This window comes from Aspergillus alliaceus (genome assembly GCF_009176365.1).
Source record: "Aspergillus alliaceus strain CBS 536.65 unplaced genomic scaffold BDW43scaffold_9, whole genome shotgun sequence".
NCBI classification, from domain to species: Eukaryota; Fungi; Ascomycota; class Eurotiomycetes; order Eurotiales; family Aspergillaceae; genus Aspergillus; species Aspergillus alliaceus.
The window spans coordinates 1-25,785 of NW_022474692.1; the positions used below are offsets into that span (position 1 = coordinate 1).

The following is a 25,785-nucleotide window of genomic DNA, read 5'->3' on the forward strand; positions in this document are numbered from 1 at the left end:
TTTTCTCCCCTCTTCTCCTTCCCAACTTGTCGATGCCGGCCGATTACTACGATACTGACCACGCCCAGCGCGAGAGGTCTCGTTCTCCCCGTCGTCGTTCGCGCAGCCCCCGACGTAGCCGTCGCTCCTATTCTCCTCGGAGTCGCTCTCGCAGCCGTGACGATTATCGCCGCAGTGAACGTCGTTCTCGTTCGCCTATGAGTGCTGCACCTGGCCCTTCTGGAGGACATTCTGGTTCTGGTTACGGTGGGCGCAACAGCTACCCGCCTCCTCCCAGATCGTTTGAGGATCGCGCAGTCGCCAAAGAACAAATGATGCAAGCAGTGCGCGAGTCTTCCCAGCAGGACCGTCGGGTCTATGTGGGAAACCTTTCCTACGATGTCAAATGGCATCACTTGAAAGATTTTATGAGACAGGGTGAGCAGGGTCATATTGTGTCGGACGTGTGATGCGCTTCTTTTTTATTTTTATTTTTATTGTTTTTTTTTTGTTGGATTGGAATCCGTGGCTGACTTGGAGGGGGACTATCTTTCCGCGCCGTTTTACAGCTGGTGAGGTTATCTTTGCCGACGTCTTATTACTTCCCAATGGAATGTCGAAGGTGGGCGCCAATGCGTAGTGTGGCTGGTTCCTTTTTTCCCCTTTGTGTTTCTGGCCTTTTTTTCCCCCCATTTCCCCCGTTGGTTTGTTTTGATGGACTGTTTGGGTTGACGGGCTGGGCCTGGCCGTCCGGGATATTGTAGGGATGCGGGTATGTTTCTGCGCAAGTACACGGATTTTCACTTGGAAAGCGTTACTGACTGTCCGGCAGGATTGTGGAATACGCGACCAGGGAGCAAGCGCAGAATGCGGTCAACACGCTTAGCAACCAGAATCTTATGGGACGTCTAGTTTACGTTCGTGAGGTACGTCGGGCCTACTCTCTCATGCCCGCGAGCTCTTCCTTGTATTGACAATTTTCCAGGACCGTGAACCCGAACCTCGTTTCACCGGTGGCCCTTCTCGTGGGGATTTCGGCGGCGGTGCTGGCGGTCGCGGTGGCGGCGGCGGCTTTGGTTACGGCGGTGGAGCTGGTGGAAGACAGCTCTACGTGTCCAATGTTTGTTCCCCCTTCCTCGGATCCTGAATGTAGTGCGATATTGCGTGAGACAGAAACATTAACTCAAGGACGTTTAGCTTCCTTTCAATGTTGGTTGGCAGGACCTGAAAGACCTCTTCCGCCAAGCTGGTAAGTCCGATGCAAAGGCTTTCATCCAACGGCCTTGCCAATTTTCACTCTCCTCCCCATTCAAGAATGGAACCTGTGATTGACCCAACATTACCTCAGCTCAACAAGGCGCCGTCATCCGTGCCGATGTCCATACCGATGCTACTGGACGTCCCAAGGGCTCAGGCATTGTCGCCTTTGAATCTCCCGATGACGCCCGTAATGCTATCCAGCAGTTCAATGGCTACGACTGGCAGGGCCGGGCTTTGGAGGTTCGTGAGGATCGCTTTGCCGGTTCCGGACCGGGCGGCTTCGGTGGCCGCGGTGGTTTCGGTGGTGGATTCGGTGGCCGTGGTGGCTTCGGCGGTCGTGGTGGTTTCGGCGGTGGCCGTGGTGGCTTCGGTCCTGGCTTCGGTGGTCGTGGCGGCTTCGGTGGCTATGGTGGCCCTGGCGGGCCTGGCGGTCCTGGCTTTGAGGGCGCTCCCTCGGTGCCTCCCAACCCATTCACCGATTTTGCTACCTCTGGCGGCGAGAAGAGCCCGGTTATCTATGTCCGAAATGTAAGCCTCGTGCCACGCCCAACTGTTGCTTTGGGATAATGTACTGATTTTTGGGAACCGTAGCTGCCTTGGTCCACCTGCAACGAGGATCTAGTGGATCTGTTCTCGACTATCGGAAAGGTTGACCGCGCGGAGATTCAGTATGAGCCAAATGGACGCTCTCGCGGTACGGGTGTGGTTCAGTTTGATGACGGAGACACAGCCGAAACTGCGATCGGTATACTTTCCAGGTCTCTATTTAGGATGCAAACGCTGACGCTTTCACAGCCAAATTCACCGGATATCAATACGGCGGCCGTCCGCTTGGCATCACCTTTGTCAAGTACACGAACGTGGCGGGTGCTGGTCAGGGAGACGCCATGGAGGGCGCTGAGCCCACCGGCGGAATTACACAGGACCAGATCATGTAACAGTATCGTACTCTTTCCCTTTGCGGTGGACCCCATGTGGTCGAAAAGTTTGCGATGTTGTTACTCCTAGGCTGGATGATTTGCATGACCTCCGCATTCGTGTGAACGCGATGATGCTATTCTACCACTTTTGCGATGTCTTTGTTTTTGTCTTGTTATCTTCTCCGGCGATCTGGTTCATGTGTGGGACAAATCGAACCTCGATTCTACTTGCTTCATGTTTTTCTTTCGGGTGGGTTTGTGATTGACCATGGTCTGGTTTCGATCTGTATCCCACATGCTGGGTGGGGTTTCCACTAGAAAATCTCGGGCTCTGGAGAGGTTCTTTTACTTCGTTTTGATCTGGCTTTGGTAGAAATTGCAATACCCGGTCGTTTAATGTTACACCAATGCCAATATCCCTGCCGTCTGCGGTCTTAGTTCTGGTTACTTATGCTTTTAGTATTCTACCGTCTACTTGTACCATGGCTAACCATCTACCACAAGTTCAAACTTGAGGTACTTTACGTAACAGAGTATATAGACCACCAAGCGATAGAGGAACATGCATCATAAACTGAATTTCATACCAAACGTTGTATATATTTCCATATCATAACTTATTTTTCTTTTTAACTCATAGCCGCTTATTGAACAAAGAGCAAAGATAACGATCTAGATTGATTGATCGTGTCGAAATCAAAAAAACTTCCGAATGTCCATCTCAAGGCAGTCGATAGCAGGGGTAAACATAAAGCGATAAACCGCAAAGGAAAGATCAATACAACGAAACGAAACGCCAGCGAAAGACAACAAAAAAAGAAAGGGAATATAAATATAATTACATACGAAGAGAAATCCGACGAGTGACAAAGGAGAGAAAAACAAAGGAAAAGGACATAACACCCCCAACTAAAACCCTAACCCACAACCTCATGGACAAGTATCCTGTACGCCTGTTCATCTGATCATGAACCTGACCTGTGACTCGAACGCGAGAATATGATATGATGATGATGTTGATAACCCATCCTGTGTTTCTTTGTGGTATCTGAAAACTTACTGGCCGTTAACAACAAAGGAAAGACATCACAAAAACATGATAGAACAAAGGAGTGAAAGAGCATGCATGTCATTTCCGAAGACATGCATGCTGCTGGTCAGTAGAGGTAAAATATATACAGAAGAATGGAAAAGTGACGGGTGAGAGAATGTCACCCGCCAATGGAGCCAGCTTCATTGCTCGTCCAAGCTTCTACGCAGGGACGTTGGCTGGTGGGTAATGGCCCGGGATCTTTAACTCGAGGGTGGATACGCTGTTCTTGGACTGAGCGGATGGACGTTTCATGCCTTCGTTAGACTGGGTGACGCCTGAATTTGGGGCATTGATGGGCACTGCAGTGGTTGATGAAGCGGTATAGGTTGAGGGAGGCCCTTGGCCTTTCTTCCAGGCATCAGTCCTGAGTTCATCGGCATCAGGCGAGAATGATTTTGGGGCTTCGTCTATTGATGTGGGAACGCTGTTGTGAGTGTGATCTGTCACATTTGTGGTGGTGGGTGCAGTCGATGTGCTTTCGCCCCGATACCTCTGCCGCGTCAGAGACTGATCACGAGAGTCTGTCGACTTCATTCCTGCGATCAAATTCGGAGCCGTACTCCCTTTCTCGGATCCAGCGGCCTCCCGAGTATCATAAGAACCGTAACCTTGCTGACGGTTGGCTGGGTTCATCCAGTTGCCATAATAGCTGTCGTGTCTTTCGAAGGACTGACGTTGGGCTTCACTTGAGGGCCGCATCTGTTCCATATCCACATCGCGCTCGGACATGGAGCGACGAGTGCCGTTGAGAGGCGACTTCCCATCCGGCAACGATCCGACTGCAGCTAATAGGTCTCTCTCGCCGGAGCTCTCACCACTTGATGGCGACAGTGGGGCCTGTAAATGGCGGTCTATCTGCACATCACTGGGGAAACGGCCCCCAGGTTCACGCGGTTGAGATGCCGGCCGCTCTTGGTTTAAAATCACTGATCCTGCTGAGTAGGGTGTTCGGTCGGCTTCATCTTCGTCCATAACTCCGTCACTACTGGCAGACGTCCTCCCGGCAGCACTTGCACCACTCACAGTGCGTACGTGTCTCCTGACAAATGCATTCCTTGCTTCACCGGTCTTGGAGATCAGGCTTTCGACATCCTCATACCATGCCTTCATCGTCTCGTGCGACTCCGCTCGGAAGACCCATGAGTGACCACGATGCATCGCCCCCGTTTGCCGCCCTTTCAGCATAAACTTATGAGACGTGGAGTTCGGCTGGGAGTGCGACCCCAGTTTCTGCTCTGGGAGGTACAATGACATCACCGGCGTCTGCCATGCCACTCGATCGGCAGACTTGAACTCGTGAAGATGAGTTGGTGACAAGACATACCTATGTTATGTTAGTATAAGAACAGCGCGGAAAAGAGAAAGATAAGACCCACCAGCCCGGCGTGTAGCTCTTGAGATATTTGCTCTTACGTTCGAGCATTCCCGATCTGACCTCTACAGCGGCCGGATGGTCTTTTCCAGGGTAGGAGATATTCTCCACGTCCCGAAGAGGAACGCGGGGATCAACTAGGTCGTCGGTCTCTGCGATGAACGAGTTCCATTCGTGGTCGTGTGGCATTGAAATCGGACCCGCTCGAAGCTTCTCCGCAGTATCGTACGCCTCGTCGGCTTCACGTGTAAGGATGTTCGCGTACGTTTTGTAAGCTTTTTGGATTTCGCTAACAACGATGGACTCTAACTCGCGGCCGGAGCTTTCCAAGTTCAAAAACGCCTGCGGCACAAATCAGCATTTATATCTCCCAGCTAACCCCGACGGTGGAGTTGCATACCCTGTGTAAATAGTTTTCTTCTTCGATCTGCTTTTCAATCTGCTTGTCGACACCCAGACGGACGATGAACGGATCGCCCTTTCCGGCGGTGGCTGCTGGATCCGTGTCGACTAGGCCGAGGGCTTCGTGTAAATGACGGACTGATTTGCGGGTGGCTTCGACTTCCTTATCCACCGAGTTGCGGAAATCGCCCGAAAGACTCCTGATCTCCTTGGTCTTCTTTTGTAGATCGTTCCGGAGTCCCATTAGTTGAGCCACTAATTCATTTTCCACCTCTGCGGCTTTATTCGCTTCTAGGTACGCCTGTTTGTGGAAGTTCCGCAAGATATCGGTCGCGTCTCCAAGACCGCCGGATTTGAGAAAAGTCGGGGGTATCGTCGAGTTGTTGATGATATTGGACGCTGACATGAATAGCTTGGAGCGAGTTTCGTAGGACTTTTGGAGTTCCTTGAAGAACACAATGAGATCCTTCAGGACCTTGCGCCACGCTGATGCAAGTCAGCAAATCACGAATTCCAGCCGTGGAGGGTACACAGCGCCGCTGTGTTACGAAATGATCTCACCTTGAAAGCGATCCGCTAAAACGTCCGTCGGGTTTCCATTCGTAGGAACAGGGATGTAGAACGCGCTATTCTGATCATCGACTCCGTCGACGCTATACTTCTCCTTATCGCCGAGGACCAGGCTCCTCACGCTTCCTGCGCGCAAGCTCCGCTTGCTCCCGCTACGTCGCATACTGCCTCTCTTGCTGAGGGAGGACTTCTTTTTCAAAGTACCGGATCGGGTAGGGGTCGCGGAACGGGAGTTGGACATCTGCGATGCGGAGCGCTGGACGGCGGCGGATGACGGGCCCTCGAAGACGACGGAGCCACGTTGGCTGGCGGCATCAAATTCCTCATGAAAGCGACCGTTTCGGGCGTAAGAAGGCTCCGCGACGGCACCAGTAGCGAGATTGTAACCAGAGTTGGTGGCTATCAAGGAGTTCGGTCTGGAGGCGGACCGTACGCCATAGCCCTGACCTGAGAATAGGGAGTCGGGAGGCTGTGAGATGGCAGCGTAAGCGTCCTGCAGAGGGGTCTGCGACCGGACCACTGTGGCCATGGTTGATAGGGTAGAGGAGGGGGAGGGGTGGCGGCAATGGCTTTCAACAAGGCGAGCAAATTGGGCGGTGCAAACCAGGCCCGTGATCAAATAGCTAATGTCCGAGGAGGTGTTCGATTGCGGGCCGAGAATTTGGGGGGAGAAGTATAGATGTATGTATGTATGTATATGTAGAAAATCAAGATTCCGGATTTTCCAGAAGATAAAAAGAAAAAGAGGAAAATAGGAGAAGAGACTCAAAAGAGAAAAGAAAAAGAAAAAGTAAAAGAACCTTCTATGAAAACTCAAGTAAATCAAATTGTGAGAAAAAAAAAGGAGAGTGATAATTTAAAAAAGGATCCAGATCGGGTAATGCTCCAAATCCCAAGATAGCCACCAGAAACGGTTTTCTGGAATTGGTTACCCAGCGAACGGTGGAAGCGTGACTCCTGGAACTAAGGAGGGTCTGGAGCGAACTGTTTGCGGGGGGCTAGGAGATGCCTCCTAATCGTCGGCGATAGTGTCGCTGTCGTCGTCCTCTGTCCGGCAGTAGTCACGGCCGATCCCTCATTAGAATGAGCCCCACCGGGTCTACTATTAAAAGGATTTGGCGCTGGGATAGGTTCAATAATCAGAAAAGGCGTCGCTGGACTCGACAACCGATCATGCGATATAGGACTTGGTTTGATGGGAGGACAGGAACTAAGGAAGGTCAAGAGCATCGAGAAGAAAAGGGTACGGTCGTTCGTTCGTAAGTAGAGTGGAGGGGTTAGTTGCTATCTATCTGGTTCTTGCTTTCTTGGACGGTTCCGGATGACGTCTACGCCGGGCGGGAAAAAAAAAAAAACGCTTCAAGGCAGATGCGACGTGATGGCGACCAGGAAACTATGGAACCGAGTGCCCCCGGACCGGTAATTTTTGGACGAACTGGCTTCACAAGTTACTGAGCTGAGACGAGAGAAAGAAGGAAGAGGAAGAAGCATAAAATAGAGAGAGAGAGAGCGCGCGCGCGCGCGGGAGACAGAGAATGAATAGAGAGGGACATGGAAGGTGAATACCGAGGTTGAAAAAGAATTTCCTAACATCCAGTACAGAGGGTAATAGCAGCTGAGTGAGAAACTCTGATTGAAAATAAGAATAAAAATCCCAGTTCAAAATGACCTAATGTATGTAACTGAGTTCCAGGTTACTTACCTACTATAGATGGCGTACATACTGACCTGATACTAACGACTTTGTATAGGTTTTTTTTGGAGAAAAAAAAAAAGGAATTAATGACTCAATCTGATCTTATTGTCTGAACAAAATAAAGAAGAACAGGCACGGAGTACATGCATTTCATCTTCCCTACTCGGGGTTAGTGCAGGGATAGTGTCAGTGATTCCTCCTTTTTCCTTTCGACTCCTACTAGGTAAGAGAATGCTACTCTGGGGATTGATTACCATTACTATTATTAAAAATACTCGTAGAATACCTGTGAGATTAAAAATGCCGTTGCCTATTCGCCAGCGACGAACCAAATCGTTTTTTCCGTTTTCTCTTCTTATTCATGCTATATTTATATTTATATTTTAATTATCTTCCAGGAGGGTGCAGTAGTGTCGAGTCTATATTGATTTAATCAATATCCAACCCGACTCTCAGATCTAGTCTATTATTACGGAGCGCCGTCATCACTCCCAGCTGAAAAGTGGCTGGTTCAGCATTTGTGGCTATGGATGGTTCCCCTTCCATCAATTACACCAATCATGACGCCCCAGTGGATCAGATGCAATCACACGAAATCATCACCGACTTGAATCTTCCTAGCGTCTGCATAATCGTTCTTCATGCCTTGGGTATCCTCCCCCCCTTTTTTTTCCCTTCCTTTCCTGTTCTTCCTCCGACCAGTGGCAATATCTCCACCAATTTGACACACTCCTATAGGCGAAAGGGAAAAGGAGATATTCGGGCCGTGCCCTGGATTTCCTCTTCAGGATGCAATGAGGCAGCAATTGCAATTACATACATCCCCGAGAAAAGTCCAAAAACCTTCTCTATTCGACGTCATGCACGGTTCATCACTTTCCATGTCGATCGAGGCGGAAGGTTTCCAGAATGCTGGTCCGGGCAGACTCTCCCGTTCGAACCCTCAGATAATTACTCCTGAAGTATATCTACAAAAGTACCTCTTCTGCACATACTATGCCTCTTCGCCCCCTTTTTGTAATACCTAGTAATTATAGTTAGAGCACCCTCTCTCCAGTGTCCCCACTCCCTTATTCATATTTCTTCTTATGAGATTCCCTAAAAGGGTCTGAGATGATTATGATGGGCCTTGCAGATGGTCATGATGACTCGCTGTAAAGCCTGCTGGTCTGATTCATGGAGTTACATTTCACATAGTCGTACCACAGAATTCCATTACTGCCTTAGAGTTACGGCTACGAGTTTAAAGGGGATGATATCATATCCCCTGAACTTTCTCCCCTGCATGGATTTCCTTGCATATACCGATGGATAGTACGCTGCCATTTTTATCGATCAGATGGATAGTTAGGAGTTCCAAGATGTTAGTCAGCTGTCTCTTACTAACTTAACTATTTAACATATTTATTATTACCTATTGATGGGATTCCTGAATGTCAAGGCTCCCAAAGTGATTTGATAAGCCGACCATGTGATTGGTCAGTCACGCTCTCGGATTCCCAGATATTCCGCCATGGACACTTAGTATACCACATCCTGCGCCTACAGGAAGAAGTGCAAGGATCGTGGCATGTGCCAATTCGCTGCATGGTAAATATTGCATTGATTCTGTCACAGGGAGGGGCCCTGATGATATGTTGAGTTGATTCGAGCCGCATGTGCTTCCTGTCTCAACGATCCCTCGCGGTTTCACTTCCTCTATGCTGTAGTCCGCATTCAACAACAAACATGGCGTGTCCTGGCATGTCATGTGCTAGCACTGCACAGATTGTCCCTTACTTGACAGTTGTAATTATACTACCCATCCTCTTGTATGTTGGCAAGGCAATTTGAGACATATCAATCTCAACAGAAACAAAAACATTCATCCAGTAAGAAATCTTGCCAAAGTTTGCTAGCTAAACGTGTTCGACATATAAGGGTAATTTTACACAAGGATACTGGGAATCGGCAAACCGAGAAAAAAGAGACTTGGAACCAAACTATATTCATGAAGCAGGAACCTGGGATGTGGGAACCTCAATACCGTATGCTTCTTTGATCCTCTCTGCACGTCTCTCTGCGTAGCCAGGGCCGTAGAGTCCTAGAGTCACGTCAGTCACACGGCGACTTTTATCAAAGGGGTATCATTCGATGGACATACCTCGTCCCTCACCCAATTCGGCAAGAGTCTGCTCGCCCGAAGTTCTATATGCTTTCCTCAATTGCTCCCGACGTTCAAACTCATCAATTTCAGGGTTCTTCTTGTATCCATACAACGTTCCACCGGTGTATTCGAAAGCGCCCATGAAGGTTGCCAGAGCAGCGCCGTATCCGAGAAGGGCGGGGAAGGTCCGGGCTGCACAGTTATCAGAATACCATGCCACGATAGAATATTGAAGAAGAATAGGAACACAAACCTCGTAGACCCAAAATTGCACCGGAGAAGAAACCACCCAATGCGACGTTCCAGTGATCCTCCTTCTCCCGTAGGTTGGCGGACGCAGTCTTCACAAACTCATAAGTACCTCCCATTGCCGCTGGGTAAGAATTGTCAGCAGGACCAAACATAGCATTAACCATCTCCAATTGTATCCATACCGAAGACACCGACTGTGCCGCCGCTTCTCACGAACACACCCCATGGCCCAACGTTCTTCCTGACGAGGGTGTTCTGAACCGCCGAGGCGAAGAGGCCCACTCCACCAGTGAGCATAGTGGTCTTCAATGCCGCCTGAATCGCATCCTTAGGATGGTAGCTGTGATCTTCAGTATGTTGTCCAGCCATGGTGGCGGTTGAGACTGCAATGGACTTCTGCTTGTAGTGGGCGAGACGTCTGGACGGTTCGCTGGGATTTTGGGAAGTCGCAGTTTCTGCCATGAGACACCGCCTTCCCCAGGCTTCCCTGGAGCTTCATGTCTGGTGATGTGACATGGCACGGCTTTGTTCACCATAAGACTTTGTCGATCCCGTGTTATGAGGGATCTATTATCAGATACTACGGTAGCCGCCATTCCTGTCAGAACGATTTCACAAGTGAACCGCGCTGGTGGTGGTGAATCTATCACCAAGCTTGCCGCCCACTTGCTCCAATTGCGGTGGGCTCCCCGCCGGTCCAACTGCCAGTGCTCATTCTAACAGAGTCGAATGATTTCTAGGCTCTTGGATGATCTATCACTGAGAATCTTTCGCCCAGAGTTCTAGTGAGAGATACTGACTTTATGGGAGATTATTCTTTGAACATTTCTAGATCCCCCGGTCTGATCCTGCCAACTGTGAGCTTAAACGAGCGTCCCCATGACGTCCTTTCAACAGTCAGGTATGTAGCTTCGTCCAACGCTGGAGCGCATTACTTGACCATGCACGCAGTACTGACATGAACCCAACCGATGCCCAGGCAAGACTGCCCCCCGTCTTGTACAAGATATATGCGACTATGATCCTGCTCAACTGCCAGCTACCGGCCGCAATCTGCTCGCGGACGTCCCTCCAGTGTTTCCCGAATACTATAATGGACCGCTAGAACACATCTCCACAGCCGCGTGCCGCCACAACTTTGTTTCGAAGCCTGCCCAGAGTTATGTACCTCAGCCGGAGCAAGGCAACACGGGGGCCCCTACCAAGGTCTCAGCCATTTGCTCGAGGTGCCGTTATCACTTGCAGGTTGTTGTGAGCTCTACACCCGGCATTGGCCATCCTAGCTCAAGATTTTCCGACCACGTACACCATCTGGTATATAAGTCCGGAAACTACAGAGGCGGCCCGGCCCCGGAGGAGGTTAGCTCCAAAGGACAGATGCTGGAGACATTCCACTATGAATGTTCATACCTTACTTGCTCCATCGCAGTATCTGTACGGTTTGCCTCACCTCTCCTAAATGAGGACCGAACTCGACTGTTAGTCGACCCCAAACTCCTGCGGGAGCGTGCGGACGAAGCATTTGCAGCCCACCCCGACCGTCTGGAAGGGGTTGCTCGGCCCCAGCCTATTAATGTCTTAATGAACTTGCGTGCATATGTCAGTCATGCCCTTCTTGATAGTCAACAAAGCAAGTCAATCTCGGCAGTTAATAAGAGATTCATGACGTGCTTTGGAGTTGAAGGGGAGCCTTGCAGAGACCTGTTAGAATTCCTAGGATTTAGCACCAAGGTTTGTAAACCTGCTTTCTTATGCGTCCCAATGTTATTAATGCTTTGGCCAGAACGAAGGCTTTTGGGAACCTCCTCGACCGAACCCCTGGGCAGAGTTCCCCTACCGCGACCAACTCAAGATATTTCTCGATGACGTTATGCACGAACTTGCCGCGCTCATAGAACAAAGGCCTGTGATAGAAAAGAAGGGTCACCAGCTAGAATTCAATCGTCAACCAGTGTACAATGATCTCCTATATGCCCTGGAGTCTTTGGACTGTAAGTGTATGCCAGAAATTCCTATTCACGACCCACGGGCTAATGGCAGTCAGACCCGAAAGCCTCACGTTCGAATGATTTCCAGATGGCTCCTGCACCGTTTGTCTCACTTGAGAGCTGAATGTTCGTAGATGATTACTGATTACGCAAACAGTTACTATGAAGACCTGGGTGTCGTCGAAGACATGGCGGCTTCTTCAATCGTAGATGCCTTCAATCGGCAGGTGTCGGTGGATCCTGCCAGGGCGCCCATTTACCTTAAGTGTTTAAAGTCGATCGGAAGCCTCAGAGGTGGAGAAGATGGTGCTCTCATAGAGCAGGCAGTTCAGGTAGCTTATGCGGAGGGAAAATACACCGATGAAGACGTCGTGGATGCCTACAAGTACTTCGGTCTAAGTCACAACGACCAGCGACTCACTGAAGACAGCATCATTGGAAAATTTTATGCTTATCTAGGTGCAACTACTGCTGTTCAGGAGATAGAGACCCGCAGACAACTATGGAGGATAGGGGATAGTAGGCGGAGTGAGCGAATCAAGGCAGCAGCGGAAGAAAGTACGATTAAGTTGGCCCGGCTAGAGGATACTGGCAAAGAGGTTGACTGACAGTAATAGGGGTTTCAACCGTTGACCAGGCCCATGTTTTCCTCGGCGTCAGCGCTGATACTTCTGATGACTTTGTTATGGCGGTTTACACTACCAAGGTATTTCTTTCATACTATGTTTCCAGCTTTGAATCATGGTATGCTGACCTTTACTCAAGGTCGATGACAATCCATCGAGCCGGGATCTTGCTCGCCGTGCAGTTCAGCTGATTGCCGAGGCGCGAAAATCGGAGGCCTTGAAACATTTTCTTAAGACAGGCGAAATGACTGCTGGTGAGATGGATGTTGCTGATGCCTACCGTCTTCTTCAGATACCTGACCGAACCGTGGATGAGGGGGCGATTATGGCCGCATACACGATTTGTGTGGATGAAGCTCCAGCACAGGCTGAAACCTACAACCAGGCGTTACGAATCATTGCAAAAGATAAGAACAGCCCTTTGTTAAGCAATATGGTTTCTGGTTCCGTCACGAAACCTGACCGTGACTTGTCGGAATGGCCAGTCGGATTGCAGAACATTGGCAACACCTGCTACCTCAACAGTCTGTTGCAATTTTATTTTTCCATCCGTCCTTACCGTGACATGGTTTTGGATTTTGAGAACTTCAAGATGGAAATCAACGAGGACACTTTGAGCAACAAACAGGTGGGGTCTCGCAAAGTATCCAAAAAGGAGGTTGAGCGATCTCAACGGTGTAGGTGGCGTCCTTGTTCCTTAAATGCGCGTGTTCGATGAGAGAACTGACCAATCTTTCCTTCAGTCCTTGGACAACTGCGGTCCTTGTTTAACGACATGATCACTGCTACAACAACCTATGTCATTCCTAGTCAAGAGCTGGCGCGATTAACTTTGATTAGCCCTTCTAACGAAGCCGCGATTCGTCGCCGATCGACGATATCTGGAATTAGACCTAGCGCCCTTGGGGACATCAATGGTATGCCAATTATGGGACCACTTGGACCCCCACAGCCGACTCCGGAAAGTGAAAGCAAGGGGCCTATAGCTCTCGAACCTGAGAAACCGCAACGCTCAACGACAAGCGATGTTGATAGCGAGGCAACTCTTGTTTCTGATGGTGCTAAAGTCGATGTCACAGTCCCTCCTAGTGACGACAAAGAAACTGAGCTCGCTCGCACAGATTCTGCGGAGACGGCGATACAGGGCGAATCAACCTCCGAGGTAGATGAGCAGCAGTCATCTGATAAAACAGCTTCTGACCAAAATACGCCATCAACTCAACCCCCTCCGGTGCCTCCACGACCTGGCCCACAACTCAACCCACAAAAGCAACTTTTAGACGAGGTTGAGATCGGGGCCCAGCAGGACGTGACAGAAGTAATCAACAATGTACTTTTCCAAAGTCAATGTGCCATCAAGCCGATCTCGCTTGCTTCGGATGGTGAGCAGCTTGATCAGGTGAAAGAGTGAGTTCTGGTACCTATGTGATGACAAGTTATGGGCTGACATTTGCTGTACTTGAATAGCTTGTTTTACGGTAGAGCCAAGTCCTATATCCAAACGGGAGAAGGAGTGCGGTCAAAGGAAGAATGGTGGTGTGATATCAAGATCGACGTCGCGTCTGGATCGCGCGATATCTATGCTGCAATTGACGGGGCTTTTGATGTCCAGAAAGTCAGCGTAGAAAATTCGGTGGCGGAACAGTTCAGCGCTATCAGCAAACTACCGCCTGTTCTTCAAGTCCAGGTCCAGCGTGTCCAGTTCGATCCTGTCAAGAAGCGGTCCTTCAAGTCTACCCACCACTTAGAATTAAAGGAGACTATCTACCTGGATCGGTATATGGACACCCAGCAACCTGATATTTTGAATCGTCGTCGCCAGTGCTGGGAATGGAAAAATACGCTAAGAACGCTTGAGGCTCGTCGAGCAGAGTTGCAACGCCAAAGGGTATGGTTCAAATAAAAGGATACCTTTCATACAAAATGCAAAACATGTGCTGACTTACCACAGGAGGCTGATGGCCTTGATATACCGAGCTTGTTCGACAGTGCCAGGGAAGTGCTAGAAGACCTGAACTCTATGAAGGATGACCCTGAGACCGCGCCAGATGCGGTTCCTGTTAAGTCGGAGCTTATACCTGAACTCAATCAACTTTCTCAGATAGCGAGGGCAGAGCTGACTTGTAAGTGTTACCGCTTTGTTTCCCTTTTCCATCAACTCCTAATCTCCCTTCCTCGTGAAAGCTTATGAGATTGATATGTTGTAAACAACTATACTGACCTACTATTTAAGACATCGACCAAGAGATCAAGGATATACAGACCATGATCTCCAGCCAGTTTGCTGACTACAAACATCTGGCTTATCGTCTCTACGCCGTCTTCGTTCACCATGGCTCCGTCGAATTTGGACACTACTACATCTACATCTTTGATTTCGAACGAAATGTTTGGCGGAAGTACAACGATAACTACGTTACTGAAGTACACGACCTAGATGAGATATTTATGAAACAGAACCGCCAGAACCCTCCCACCCCATACTTCCTGGTATATGTCAATGACACCTTGAAGGACCGTTTAGTCAGTCCTCTTTGCCGGGAGATACTCGAGTCTGCGCCAGAGGATCAACAGGGCGCAGATGAGGCATGCGTTACGGAAGGGGTTGCTGTGCCGACACCAGCAGAAGATGTGGATATGGGCCCACCGACATATGATGAAATATGGACTGACAAAGGCACATCAGGTACGGAAGACAACCATCACATAGAATATAGAATGCGTGCCGCAGATGTAGAACGCAGCGAGGCTCCTGACAGAGGGCCATCAAGCAAAGACACTGACTTCCATGATGTGCAACGGTAGGCTCTGAAACGACATTACCGACCGGTGTCACTACCCCGAATCCATTGAAACGGAAAGGGCGAGATGACGTAGCTGGTTCAACCAGCTAAGCTGGATGGTCCTCTGGGTAGCGACATTTGATGGCGATCCTATACCTGGCGCGCTCTATTTGATAAATCCTGTGTCATAAAACATTCCTTTTTTGTACAGACGAGGTTTGACGATGTTGACTTTGAAGTGAAGGCAACGGAAATGCCTACTGATCAACAGCACCCAGATGACCTGTTCGCCCGGAAAGTGCTCGATGCCAGTGCGGACTCACCTGGTTCGACCCATTTTTGATACATCGATTTCCAGGGCCCCAGGCCTTCCCTGTGACCATGCAAACCTCGAGAATTAAACCCCTTGAACACGCATTTCCAGGATCTTCATGTCATATTTGTGATGTTAGTCATTGTTATTTGTGCATGGCAGCGGGTCGGTACTCATTATTCCCTGTAAATAGCGGGTGATACCATTAGTTATGACTATGATGTGCAACGTCATTTAAATAAATCGAGTGTCTGCTTTGCTTGTACTTTATCCGCATCGATAAGTGCTTAGTAAATCAGCGGATCTGATGCGGGCCGCGGATCGGAACCGGAAGATTCCCTGCCATCGGCAGTCCATGTCGGTAGTGCAACATGTTGCATCAGTTCCTCAATATTGATTCATTACGGATCATATGATTTAGCATTGAGGCAAGAAGTATAGGATACCTTTCAGTGTAGAGATTGAATGAAAGGCGTGTGAAGCAAGGGACCCAAATAAGAATTTTTGTTGTCCTATCTCCAACAAATGCGGGGAAATTCCGGGGTACTACGCTGCCGTCACTGGTGCCTTTCCGCACCTCCGCAGCAAGCCGCCCTAAATATCCGACGACAGCATATATCTCAGCCTACTCGCCGTCTTTAGTCCGTGGGCGTAACTGGCCATATTCTTTCACTCTCAGTGTCTCTGCAAATTCTCGCAAAGAGACTGATATCCGAGCCCATCTGTTGAACGGGTGATCTCTGCGCAATCCCTTGATCTAACCCCGCTAGGCTCTAAATTCGCCATGCCTTCACAAATAGCTACGTGTTTGCGCCTGGCGCGGCAATTTTCTGCTGATCCAAGCAAGGTAGAGCTCTCAACGTATTGAAGTTCAGGCGGGCAATTACTGACGAGTTCCCCACGATTTTAGCATCAGCGATTCCTGGCACGCGCTTTCTCAAGCAGCATCCGCCGCCCCGAAATCAACAAGGTCGTTTCATCTGCAGATCTAGCAATTAAGGACTTGAAATCGAACTCGACCGTGTTGGCAGGTGGTTTTGGTCTTTGCGGTGTACCTGATACTTTAATCAATGCGGTGCGAGCAAATCCTTCCATCACCGGATTGACGGTAGTCAGCAACAATGCCGGTGTTGATGGAGCAGGCCTTGGCCTGCTTCTCCAATCCAAACAAATTAAAAAGATGATCGCCAGTTACGTGGGCGAAAACAAGACCTTCGAGCGCATGTATCTGACGGGGGAGATTGAGTTGGAGTTGACTCCGCAGGGCACCTTGGCCGAGCGTTGCCGATCTGGTGGTCACGGAATCCCAGCCTTTTATACCCCTGCCGCTTTTGGAACAGTTGTCCAGACAGGTGAGCTGCCTGTAAAGCATAATGCAGATGGCACGGTCGCTCTCCGCAGTGAACCCCGCGATGTCAAGGTCTTTGATGGCAAGAGTTATGTCATGGAAGAGTCCATCAAAGGTGATTATGCCTTTGTTAAGGCTTATAAGGCGGATAAGCTGGGAAACTGCCAGTTCCGCTATGCAGCTCAGAACTTCAACGGTGCCATGGGCCGTAATGCTAAGATGACAATTGTTGAGGCTGAGCATATCGTCGAACCCGGCGAGATTGAGCCTGCCGCTATTCACCTGCCGGGTATCTACGTTAAGCGCGTTATTCAGAGCACGACACCGAAGAATATCGAGAAGTACACCTTTGCCAAGGAGGACGGCGAGGACTCTGCTGCCCTGGGCAAGGGCGATACTGCCGCCAAACGTGAGCGTATCGTCCGTCGTGCAGCTAAGGAGTTCAAAAACGGAATGTACGCGAACCTGGGTATTGGGATGCCCATGTTGGCCCCTAACTTCGTCGACCCTTCTGTGGAAGTTCAGCTCCAGTCTGAAAACGGCATCCTAGGATTGGGCCCCTACCCTAAGAAGGGACAAGAAGACCCGGATCTTATCAACGCTGGAAAAGAGACGGTGACCCTTGCACCTGGTGCGGCTTGCTTCGGCAGTGACGAGTCCTTCGGTATGATCCGTTCAGGAAGAATCGATTTGACTATTCTGGGTGCTATGCAGGTGAGCGCCAGAGGTGATTTGGCCAACTGTAAGTCTTACTACACACGCTTATCTTTCGTAATGTTTCAATACCTGTCTTTACTAACTGTGTCCTAGGGATGTTGCCCGGTAAGATAAAGGGCTTTGGCGGTGCCATGGATCTAGTCTCCAACCCCTCCGCGACGAAGGTGGTTGTGACTATGGAGCACACGGACAAGAAGGGCAACCCTAAGGTCGTCAAGCAGTGCGAGTTCCCCTTGACTGGAAAAACCTGTGTTAGCCGCATCATCACCGAGCTCTGCGTTTTCGATGTTGACTTCACCGACGGGCTGACCCTAGTTGAGCTTGCCGATGGCGTCACTGTTGAGGAAGTAAGGAGCAAGACGGAAGCCCCATTCAAAGTTGCCGATGATGTGAAGCCCATGTTGTAATCAAACCCCATTGACTCTTCATTTGTTTAGCCGTCTGGTTTATTACCAATTTGCGAAAATAATCGGTATTTATGAGCGTATAGTTTATTGAATCATGTCGGGTATGGAAGGTGCTGTATATACCCTTATCTTGAGTTATATTTCAGAAAAAAAAGTTGAACATATTCCATGACTCCTTTTTAAAGAGTAGTTGTACATCGAACTAAAAGTGGAAAACAAAAAAGTCACCGATGAGAGTAATCTTCTGTAATCCATATGCCCATCGCAGTAAGTAATAGTACAAATTGTATACACAAACTCCCCAACCCAACCTCAGTTTCCAATAACGCACGAACCTAGCTGAATCTGAAAAGACCCTTCAATCTCGCGCCCACTCTTCCCCAGAAATCTCGTGACGGAGCCTCCGAGAATTCCTTAATCACATTATCGTAATGGTCCGGATTACTCTTCGGCCGCCGGATGTTAGGTGACAATGGGTACTTTCTAGCATAACGGTCTTCCAGTAGCGATGACAGTGCATTTAGCGAGTTTTCCGACAGAGGCAGAGAGGGTGATTGAGGCGGCTGTCGTTGCGGCTGCTTCGAAGGGTTTTCTGGGGTCTGAGGAAGGTGGGACTGGAGGTATGTATGAACGGAGACGGAGGATGGGCGGACGAGATCAGCGGGCCAGTGTTTGAGGAGATGGTTAATGCGCTTGACATATTGGGTCTAACATAGTTGTCAATATACCGCTGGTTGGTCTTGTTCGGTTTAGAGTAACAAATCATGGCTTACTGGTGGCTTAGACATGATGGTGTAATTGATGTCAAGCAAAAGCGGTCTGCTATAAGATCGAATATACGGTAGAAATAAAGTAACAAACAAAAGCGAATGTATCACAGAGATATGTAGTTGAATCTATGGTTGTGATGCCTTGCCCGCGTATCAAACTGCTATCTAGATTCGTTTGATATGATCTACGCGGGCAAAAAGATCGAGTCACGGGGGGGTGGACTTGATGCCCCAGGCAGCAACAGCGATTCGCTCTCTCCGCTTCGTCATGTAATCGCCTTCATTTCCATCCCATCCTTTACATCTACAGTCGATCCCTTCCCATCCTCATCATCGCTTTCCTCGGACATTCTTTCCCTCCTATCTTCTTTGTCGTTAGTATTCTGAAATCTCTATCATAAACCTATATCTCGTCTCTTTAGAGCGCTTTCCCTCTCTTTCCGGATTTCCTTCCCTCGCTCAGCTCGCCATGAGCTCGCAGCGTTATGAACGGGTAAAAGTCGCCCACCGCCCTGTACTGGTTGCATATTACATAGGAAATGGCCGATAAATTGCGACATATCTGGTACAGGCTGCTAATGTGGTGGAGCAATAGGTGAATGCCCACGACGAAGACGAAGAACCACAATTCCAATCGTCGATCCCTCTTCGGGCAACGCCCAACTCCCCCCCTCCTTCGTTTCGATCACGTTCTACCTCCCCATCGTCAAGACGTCTTCTCCACGAAGATCCCCTACGAAACGATGCAGATCAGACTCTGGCCGACGCATTTGATGATGAGAGTGACTCCGAAGCAGATGAACCAGACGACCGCCAGCGTTTAATGCGGGCTCAGCCGGAATCGCGACCATTGACAGATAGCAGCAGTGTGACCGCTGGCTCTCCATCAGGAGTGATCAATGGACAGCAACAGTCTGAGGAGCCGCGTAATGGGATCCAGAGGAGGCAAACAATCCTTCCAACCTTCGGCACGGGTAGTCGGATGATCAGTTCAACGAATGATGGTGTCTTTGCGAACCTGGCGGCTAAGCCGGAGCGTGGGGAGAAGAACGAAGATCTTCCTCCGGTGTGTATTCTCCTCTGTCATGCGGTGGATGATGCGTATCATATGGAGACCGTGCTAACGTTATGTTTAGTCCTATGAGGAGGCTGCTGCCGACGCCACTCCTCCGTACTGGGAGACCACGATCCTGGCCCCTGGGATATTATCCGACGAAGTGTTTGTGGATGGGTTGCCAGTTGGGTCTGTTTTCTCGTTTGTCTGGAACGCCATGATCTCCATGTCCTTCCAACTGGTCGGTTTCCTCCTGACCTACCTTCTTCATACCACGCATGCAGCGAAGAACGGAAGTCGGGCTGGCCTTGGCCTAACTCTCGTGCAATACGGCTTTTACATGAAAAGTGGAAGTGAGTCCAAACCGGATGATGGGGCAGATCAATACGTGACGCCTCCGGATCCCAATAGCCACAACTTTGACCCCAGCACCGTCTCCGATGGCTCTGGAGGCGATACTAGCAGTGGTGTATCTGGTATTTCAACGAGCGAATGGATTTCTTACGTCCTAATGATCGTTGGTTGGTTTATTTTAATCCGTGCTATCAGTGACTATTTAAGGGCCCGGCGCCATGAGCAGCTTGTGCTGCAAAGCCCAGATCGAGGCCTTCCTGTCCCAATCATTGCGGCGAACGAACGATCTGAGACCGTCGTTTAAGTTTCCGTCGCATTGATTTGCAAAATACCGGATTGGTCGGAGCCTTGGAGCATGGGAGTCCCTCAATTCTTTTTTCGATACGTGACGATCCCTTTCTTTTTGTGTTTTTGTATGGGTAATGGGCGCTTCTTAATTCCCCCAACGGACATTTTTTTTATCCCATGAGACCTCTCATTCTGATTTCGAATTTTATTGAGCATGGGGACACTTGTACCTATTTGATTAGAGATACCAAATCTGAAAGACATAGCACTTGGCGTTGATGCCCTATTAAATCGTACTCGTTTGGCCGCGTGTGCCCATTCGCCAGGCAACCTTTTTTTTTTGGCCTCTGCGCCTCCGTTTTATTCACCTTCCCAACGTCTCTTCTATTTTTAACACTGATTCAGCTTGTGAGTGAATAGCGCTTGCCCTCTACTCTAAGTAGTACTATGGCAATGTACCTTAATCTAGACCAACACGCGATGGAAGAGTGATTTTAAATCCTCAGCTCTTGGCGGATCTCCCGCAACCCGTCCGACTTCTCCGCGTGTGTTTGTTTACCGCAGCTTCGTATCCTTCCTTTCTCTGTTTAAATCGTCACCTTCTCACTTGTCCTTCTTGACTCCTTACGCTTGGAGATCACTTCCTCTTGTCCCCCCCCCCGTAAATGGCTAAGGTCGATGCAGCGGCGGATTCTCCGGCCGCCGCATCGCCGAACCATAGCCTCCCCGCTGGCCCCGTCGAGGCTCGTTCATTATCCTCCATCACCGCAATAGCCTCGAACCCTCCGGCTTACCCACGTAATCCGACGCAGAAGAAACTTGACCCTCTGGTATTGTACATTGTGAGGGTTCCAGGAAGTAAGGGTATGTCGTGGTCCGTTGCTGCAGGTCACTTGAGATACATACCCCGCATGAGCGGTGGGAGATATTGACCGATCATATCACTAAATTAAAGATCGGTGCTGACTCCACGTCTCTCTATTTTGCATTCTAGATGTCTTCCTCTCCCCACTTAAACCACCGACAAAAGCTAGTGTCTCGGCTGAAGCTATCAACGCTTCCCTCTACTACCTGCACGTCTCGACGCCCGAGGACGATGTCTTGCTCCAGGAATATGAGCAAGAGCGCGAGGAAGAGGCGAAATTGCGGAAGGAGATGCTTGGAGAGGAAGCCGATGTTCCGCCTGAGTTCGCGCGATTGAATAATGTTAGACGGAAGCCTGTTCCAGGTGGTAGTGGCAGCGCAAAGGTGGACGCCGATGCACGACCTCCTCTTCCGGCTCGTCCATCGAATTTATCACTGCAAGAGAATGTGTCATCGGCGCCAAACTTTGCGGATCTGCCATCATCCTTGATGCCGGCTCGTCCGGCATTGTCGGGGAGCTGTTCATCGATCGACATCCCTCAGGCTCCATCTCAGATGGCTGCTGACAGTCGCAATGGCTTCCTCGGGTGTATGCCGGGTGATGAGACTGCAGCAAGGCCTCCTTTACCGGCTCGACCACTTCCTCCCGTCCCAAAAGATGAGCTTGCATTCGAGCTAGTGGAGGATAATTGTACGTCAAAGAAACCCAACCGCTGGAGTGCTTTATCCGGGTATATGCCCGGACGAGGCATGGAGAACTGGAAGGAGAAGTATGAAGTTCTATCCTCCGGCCGTCACAGCCTCGACTCTAGGCGACCTCAGGTGCGACCACAGTCGTCGCATGCGAATCCCTCACACACTCGCCTGGGGTCTCCGGTGAGAAGTCCTGGCCAATCCCCAAGTAGGAGGCCGCATGACAGCAGACAACCGGAACAACCTGGCTTCCACATCACACTCATCCGTCGCGATCCTGCTCATGGGAGCCAGTGGAATGTAGCAACAATATCGACATCGAAAATTGACGGTAGTGCCATTGACATTGAAGTATCGACGCCAGGGTACAACCGGTTCGCTGCGAAAAATGAACCGCTCTCCCTGGCGAGTCTTGGACTCAACCTACCGTCCGAAATAGCGAATCGCATCTCACTGTCGTCGTCTTCCAGACCTACCCCGGCCGAGCTGACGGAGAACACCCCAACCCAACCATCGCACCCCCGGAAGTTCCACCGCAAACTATGCGTGTCACGACCATACCAGGAAGAGACGCGAGGCTCATTAGACCTGGGAAACCGGACATCCATCGACATCGGCAGCAACAGTCCAACAATAAAACCAGTCCTCTCCAAGCTCAAAAGCGGCTACTACACCTTCACCTCACCGTGGAACGGAACCTGCACATTCTCCACCAGCGTCAACGGCCGCAGCCTAAAATGCAAGCATATGATCCCGATGCCCCCCACCGGCCCCAACGGCGGCCCCATCGACAATCCCGCCGTCACAGTTGCCGAAATCCGCTTCAACACCCCCTTCCAAGCAGGCCATCTCCACCACCAACCAAACCCCTCCCACATCTCCCCCTTCACTCTCAGCCAAACCCCCGCCTTCAAAGACCCAACCAGCAACCCTAACAGCCACCACGCCTCCAACATGGACCAGACCACCCCATCCCCCCCCACCACCAAACGCAACTCCCTCGCCCACTTCCTCAACCCAAACACCTACAATCGCCCGCGCGCCCGCTCCGGCGCAAGCGCCCACTCCGTATCCTCCACCTCTAACTTCGGTGTCCCAACCCGCAAACCCTCAACAAGCAGTACCAGCAGCGGCGCCGCCGACCTCGACGACCCAAGCGGTCCCCGTCGCCCTCCGCGCCGAGTCCCAAGCGACGACCGCCTGGACCTCTCGCTCGCGCGAGAAAACGCCGGCGGCGGCATGCGCGGGAAGAGCGCCAAACTAGGCAAATTGATCATCGAGGACGAGGGGATTAAGATGCTGGATTTGCTCGTTGCGTCTTGTATGGCGGTTTGGTGGAGAGGTTATTATTACTGATTGGTTGGGCTCTTTTGGGCAAGGGTAGCAAGGGTATGAGATTTGGTATGGTCCGTATATTGATCGGATGGGGTATGGTGTCTATCTATTTCGAACCTTGAAGTGACTCCCTTTTTCCCATTTTATCTTTTCATTTTGGTTCCATGTATGTACGATTTGACGATTGATGAGATAGTTATATATCCTCAGATTTACTGTGCTATTGTCAGTAATAGAATATTGCTACAGAAAAGAGAGAGAAGAAATGTAAATGTCAAATGGGATAAATAAAGGAAAACTATCTCATATATACCATACTGTAATCAACTACTTCATCAGATCTATCCAGTCATGAAACGATCAAACCAGCGCTCAATTGCAATGCAACTGCCGTTTCCTTCATGCATGCTCTCACACAGACCCAGGTCCAATTGCCAGTAGCCAGTAGCATAGGTAAAGTCGGGTACATACACCCATGGGCCAGGAGTGAACCAGTCCTCTCTCCACCTTTTAGTATGTAAATAGAAAAATTATAAGAGATACCGCTAGAAACTGCAGGGAATGAACCAAAATGGGGTGGGGGAAACCGAGAATATATTTATTTCCTTGTCATATAGGCATCCGGAAACGCCTGCGATTTCCAGGGCATATCCACCTGGGTCAATGACATCATACCATACATGCCGTTTATTGCACATCCATTCCACGCTGCAGGGACGATTCCAGATCGTTGGGGACGCCACCGCCTGCGGTAAGCGCTTCTTGAGGCTTAGGCTCCTCTTGCTTCCAGACGCCCTGCTGGTTCTCGGGGATCGGAACATTGTTCTGCTGCGCGATCTGCTGCTGTTGCGCGGCCGCGGCGGCCTGCGCCTGGGACTGCTGCCGGACGACGGCACGGAAGCGCACGACTTCCTCATAGATCATACGACGCATTTCCTGCACGTCGTCCACTACTTCGAAGTGAAAATCAAAAGTTGTGGGGCACGTTGGCTCATCCGATGCGTCGTGCCAGATATGCAGGTATGGGTGCTCGAGGGCCTCTTCGACCGAAATACGCGATGAAGGGTCAAAGGCAAGCATGCGGTCAAGCAAGTCGAGCGCATCGGGGTTGGCATTGGGGAACAAGCGCTGGAAGGGGATCTTGGGCATGAAAGGCAAGTTGCGCACGTACTCCTGAGCCCGAGGCGAGCCGATGCGGCTCAAGGTCTCCTCGTTCGGAGTTCCCAGGTAGTGGAGGATCTGATTGAGCTGGTCGACATAGTCGCGACCCTTGAAGAAGGGACGACCGCCAAGGAGTTCGGCCAGAATGCAACCAACCGACCACACATCAACTGTGGGGTGTCAGCAAGGTAAAACAGGAGAGAGGTCCTACCGGTGGCAAGGAATGAGAGGGGGGGTGGGGGCACATACTAGCTTTGGTGTAACTCTGGAAGCTCAACATAATCTCCGGAGCACGGTACCATCTTGTCGCAACATATTCTGTCATATAGCCTGCGTTCTCCTCTGGGTCGATCGAGAAACCACGTGCCAATCCGAAATCGCAAATCTTGAGTTCACAATCGGCATTAACCAGCAGATTTCCGGGCTTCAAATCTCTATGCAAAACATTGGCTGAGTGGATATACTTCAGACCACACAGAATCTGATAAATAAAAGACTGGAAGTGGGCATCGGTCAAGGGTTGTCCGGAGCGGATGATAGCGGCGAGATCACATTCCATCAATTCTAGGCGAGAAAGCAGTAGTCAGTGGCTGTGAGTGAACGATATATAGGAGGTATATCTACCTTCATACAGGTATGTTTCATTGAAGTTATCCGGGCGTGGAATGTCCATGTCATAGAGACAGGTGATCTGCATTGTTCAGTCAGCTCGGTCAGCCCCGCTGGCATCAAGATAGGATGAACGTACATTACGGTGGCCTCGGAAATGTTGCAGCAACTTAATTTCTCTCAAGGCGCGCTTGGCCAAAATCTTCTTGCTGAAGACATTGGTGACCTTCTTGATAGCGACACCTTCACCGGTTTGGATGTTTGTAGCGGCACTAGATGGAGGAAACGGATATCGTCGTCAGATATGGTAACCGAATCGCGTTGTTTTTTCATGGCATTCTCTTTTGAAAGGCTATGGTCGAGACAAATATGCCAGGAGGCTACGATAATGCATAACGTACCAGACAATACCATATGCACCTTGGCCCAGTTCCTTGGTCACATTGTATCGTTCATCCACAATAAAATCCTGGTTAAAGACCTTGAAAATCTTACGTCCTTGTAGATCAGACATGGTTTCGGAAGGGCGATGAAAAAGGTTTCAAAGCGATCGACTGCTAATCTCGAGGCGGTAAAGCGAATGTTGTTCTGTAGACGCCCGGAAAGAAATGGAGGGGGAGGAAAATGTGCGATCGGACCACCAGAAAGGTAGTGGGGTTTTGGTGATATTATTTCTCGTTTCTTCTCTAGCTTCGACCCTCCTTTTTCAAATCAGAAAAAAAAAAAAAAAAAGAAATCTCGGTCAGGGGGGGAGAGACAGGCAGAAGCTCTGGCGCGGGCGGGCT

The 25,785-nt window shown here is 50.0% G+C and overlaps 9 protein-coding genes across 9 annotated transcripts; 5 read left to right on the forward strand and 4 right to left on the reverse strand.

Annotated features, from left to right (window-relative positions):
- Positions 1 to 2,739, forward strand: BDW43DRAFT_248078 (RNP domain protein). Its single transcript, XM_032039765.1, has 9 exons — positions 1 to 417; positions 549 to 601; positions 744 to 751; positions 812 to 905; positions 965 to 1,099; positions 1,177 to 1,228; positions 1,328 to 1,767; positions 1,831 to 1,984; positions 2,035 to 2,739. Exons 1-9 carry the CDS (start codon positions 33 to 35, stop codon positions 2,175 to 2,177), a joined length of 1,464 nt encoding a protein of 487 aa, XP_031902949.1. The 5' UTR covers positions 1 to 32; the 3' UTR covers positions 2,178 to 2,739.
- A 672-nt stretch (positions 2,740 to 3,411) lies between these two features.
- On the reverse strand, positions 3,412 to 6,125 carry BDW43DRAFT_308382 (SLM1 family PH domain-containing protein; the record flags this gene model as incomplete). Its single annotated transcript, XM_032046496.1, has 4 exons — positions 3,412 to 4,576; positions 4,629 to 4,966; positions 5,025 to 5,512; positions 5,588 to 6,125. 4 exons carry the CDS (start codon positions 6,123 to 6,125, stop codon positions 3,412 to 3,414), a joined length of 2,529 nt encoding a protein of 842 aa, XP_031902950.1.
- A 2,591-nt stretch (positions 6,126 to 8,716) lies between these two features.
- BDW43DRAFT_267505 (uncharacterized protein) lies at positions 8,717 to 10,080 on the reverse strand. Its single transcript, XM_032041005.1, has 4 exons — positions 9,873 to 10,080; positions 9,692 to 9,811; positions 9,436 to 9,630; positions 8,717 to 9,375 (listed from the first exon to the last, which is right to left on the reverse strand). Exons 1-4 carry the CDS (start codon positions 10,057 to 10,059, stop codon positions 9,281 to 9,283), a joined length of 597 nt encoding a protein of 198 aa, XP_031902951.1. The 5' UTR covers positions 10,060 to 10,080; the 3' UTR covers positions 8,717 to 9,280.
- Positions 10,081 to 10,216: 136 nt separating this feature from the next.
- BDW43DRAFT_267520 (ubiquitin-specific protease UBP2) lies at positions 10,217 to 15,833 on the forward strand. The gene is made up of 13 exons (XM_032041006.1): positions 10,217 to 10,370; positions 10,431 to 10,591; positions 10,670 to 11,421; positions 11,474 to 11,681; positions 11,735 to 11,780; positions 11,836 to 12,236; positions 12,296 to 12,384; positions 12,444 to 12,981; positions 13,048 to 13,711; positions 13,772 to 14,192; positions 14,256 to 14,427; positions 14,538 to 15,520; positions 15,610 to 15,833. The coding sequence occupies exons 2-12, from the start codon at positions 10,570 to 10,572 to the stop codon at positions 15,107 to 15,109; spliced, it is 3,885 nt and encodes a 1,294-aa protein (XP_031902952.1). The 5' UTR covers positions 10,217 to 10,370; positions 10,431 to 10,569; the 3' UTR covers positions 15,110 to 15,520; positions 15,610 to 15,833.
- Positions 15,834 to 15,940: 107 nt separating this feature from the next.
- On the forward strand, positions 15,941 to 18,048 carry BDW43DRAFT_267529 (3-oxoacid CoA-transferase). Its single transcript, XM_032041007.1, has 3 exons — positions 15,941 to 16,247; positions 16,311 to 17,490; positions 17,559 to 18,048. Exons 1-3 carry the CDS (start codon positions 16,185 to 16,187, stop codon positions 17,870 to 17,872), a joined length of 1,557 nt encoding a protein of 518 aa, XP_031902953.1. The 5' UTR covers positions 15,941 to 16,184; the 3' UTR covers positions 17,873 to 18,048.
- On the reverse strand, positions 18,049 to 18,945 carry BDW43DRAFT_267532 (ubiquinol-cytochrome c reductase complex assembly factor 2). The gene is made up of 2 exons (XM_032041008.1): positions 18,646 to 18,945; positions 18,049 to 18,579 (listed from the first exon to the last, which is right to left on the reverse strand). The coding sequence occupies exons 1-2, from the start codon at positions 18,658 to 18,660 to the stop codon at positions 18,208 to 18,210; spliced, it is 387 nt and encodes a 128-aa protein (XP_031902954.1). The 5' UTR covers positions 18,661 to 18,945; the 3' UTR covers positions 18,049 to 18,207.
- Positions 18,940 to 20,385, forward strand: BDW43DRAFT_248296 (metal homeostatis BSD2 family protein). The gene is made up of 3 exons (XM_032039768.1): positions 18,940 to 19,135; positions 19,238 to 19,708; positions 19,779 to 20,385. The coding sequence occupies exons 1-3, from the start codon at positions 19,112 to 19,114 to the stop codon at positions 20,352 to 20,354; spliced, it is 1,071 nt and encodes a 356-aa protein (XP_031902955.1). The 5' UTR covers positions 18,940 to 19,111; the 3' UTR covers positions 20,355 to 20,385.
- Positions 20,386 to 20,674: 289 nt separating this feature from the next.
- Positions 20,675 to 23,485, forward strand: BDW43DRAFT_248314 (uncharacterized protein). Its single transcript, XM_032039769.1, has 2 exons — positions 20,675 to 21,202; positions 21,333 to 23,485. Exons 1-2 carry the CDS (start codon positions 21,004 to 21,006, stop codon positions 23,249 to 23,251), a joined length of 2,118 nt encoding a protein of 705 aa, XP_031902956.1. The 5' UTR covers positions 20,675 to 21,003; the 3' UTR covers positions 23,252 to 23,485.
- Positions 23,486 to 23,490: 5 nt separating this feature from the next.
- On the reverse strand, positions 23,491 to 25,731 carry mpkA (mitogen-activated serine/threonine-protein kinase SLT2). The gene is made up of 5 exons (XM_032041009.1): positions 25,402 to 25,731; positions 25,140 to 25,272; positions 25,016 to 25,082; positions 24,641 to 24,955; positions 23,491 to 24,561 (listed from the first exon to the last, which is right to left on the reverse strand). Exons 1-5 carry the CDS (start codon positions 25,512 to 25,514, stop codon positions 23,918 to 23,920), a joined length of 1,272 nt encoding a protein of 423 aa, XP_031902957.1. The 5' UTR covers positions 25,515 to 25,731; the 3' UTR covers positions 23,491 to 23,917.
- Between the last annotated feature and the right edge of the window lie 54 nt (positions 25,732 to 25,785).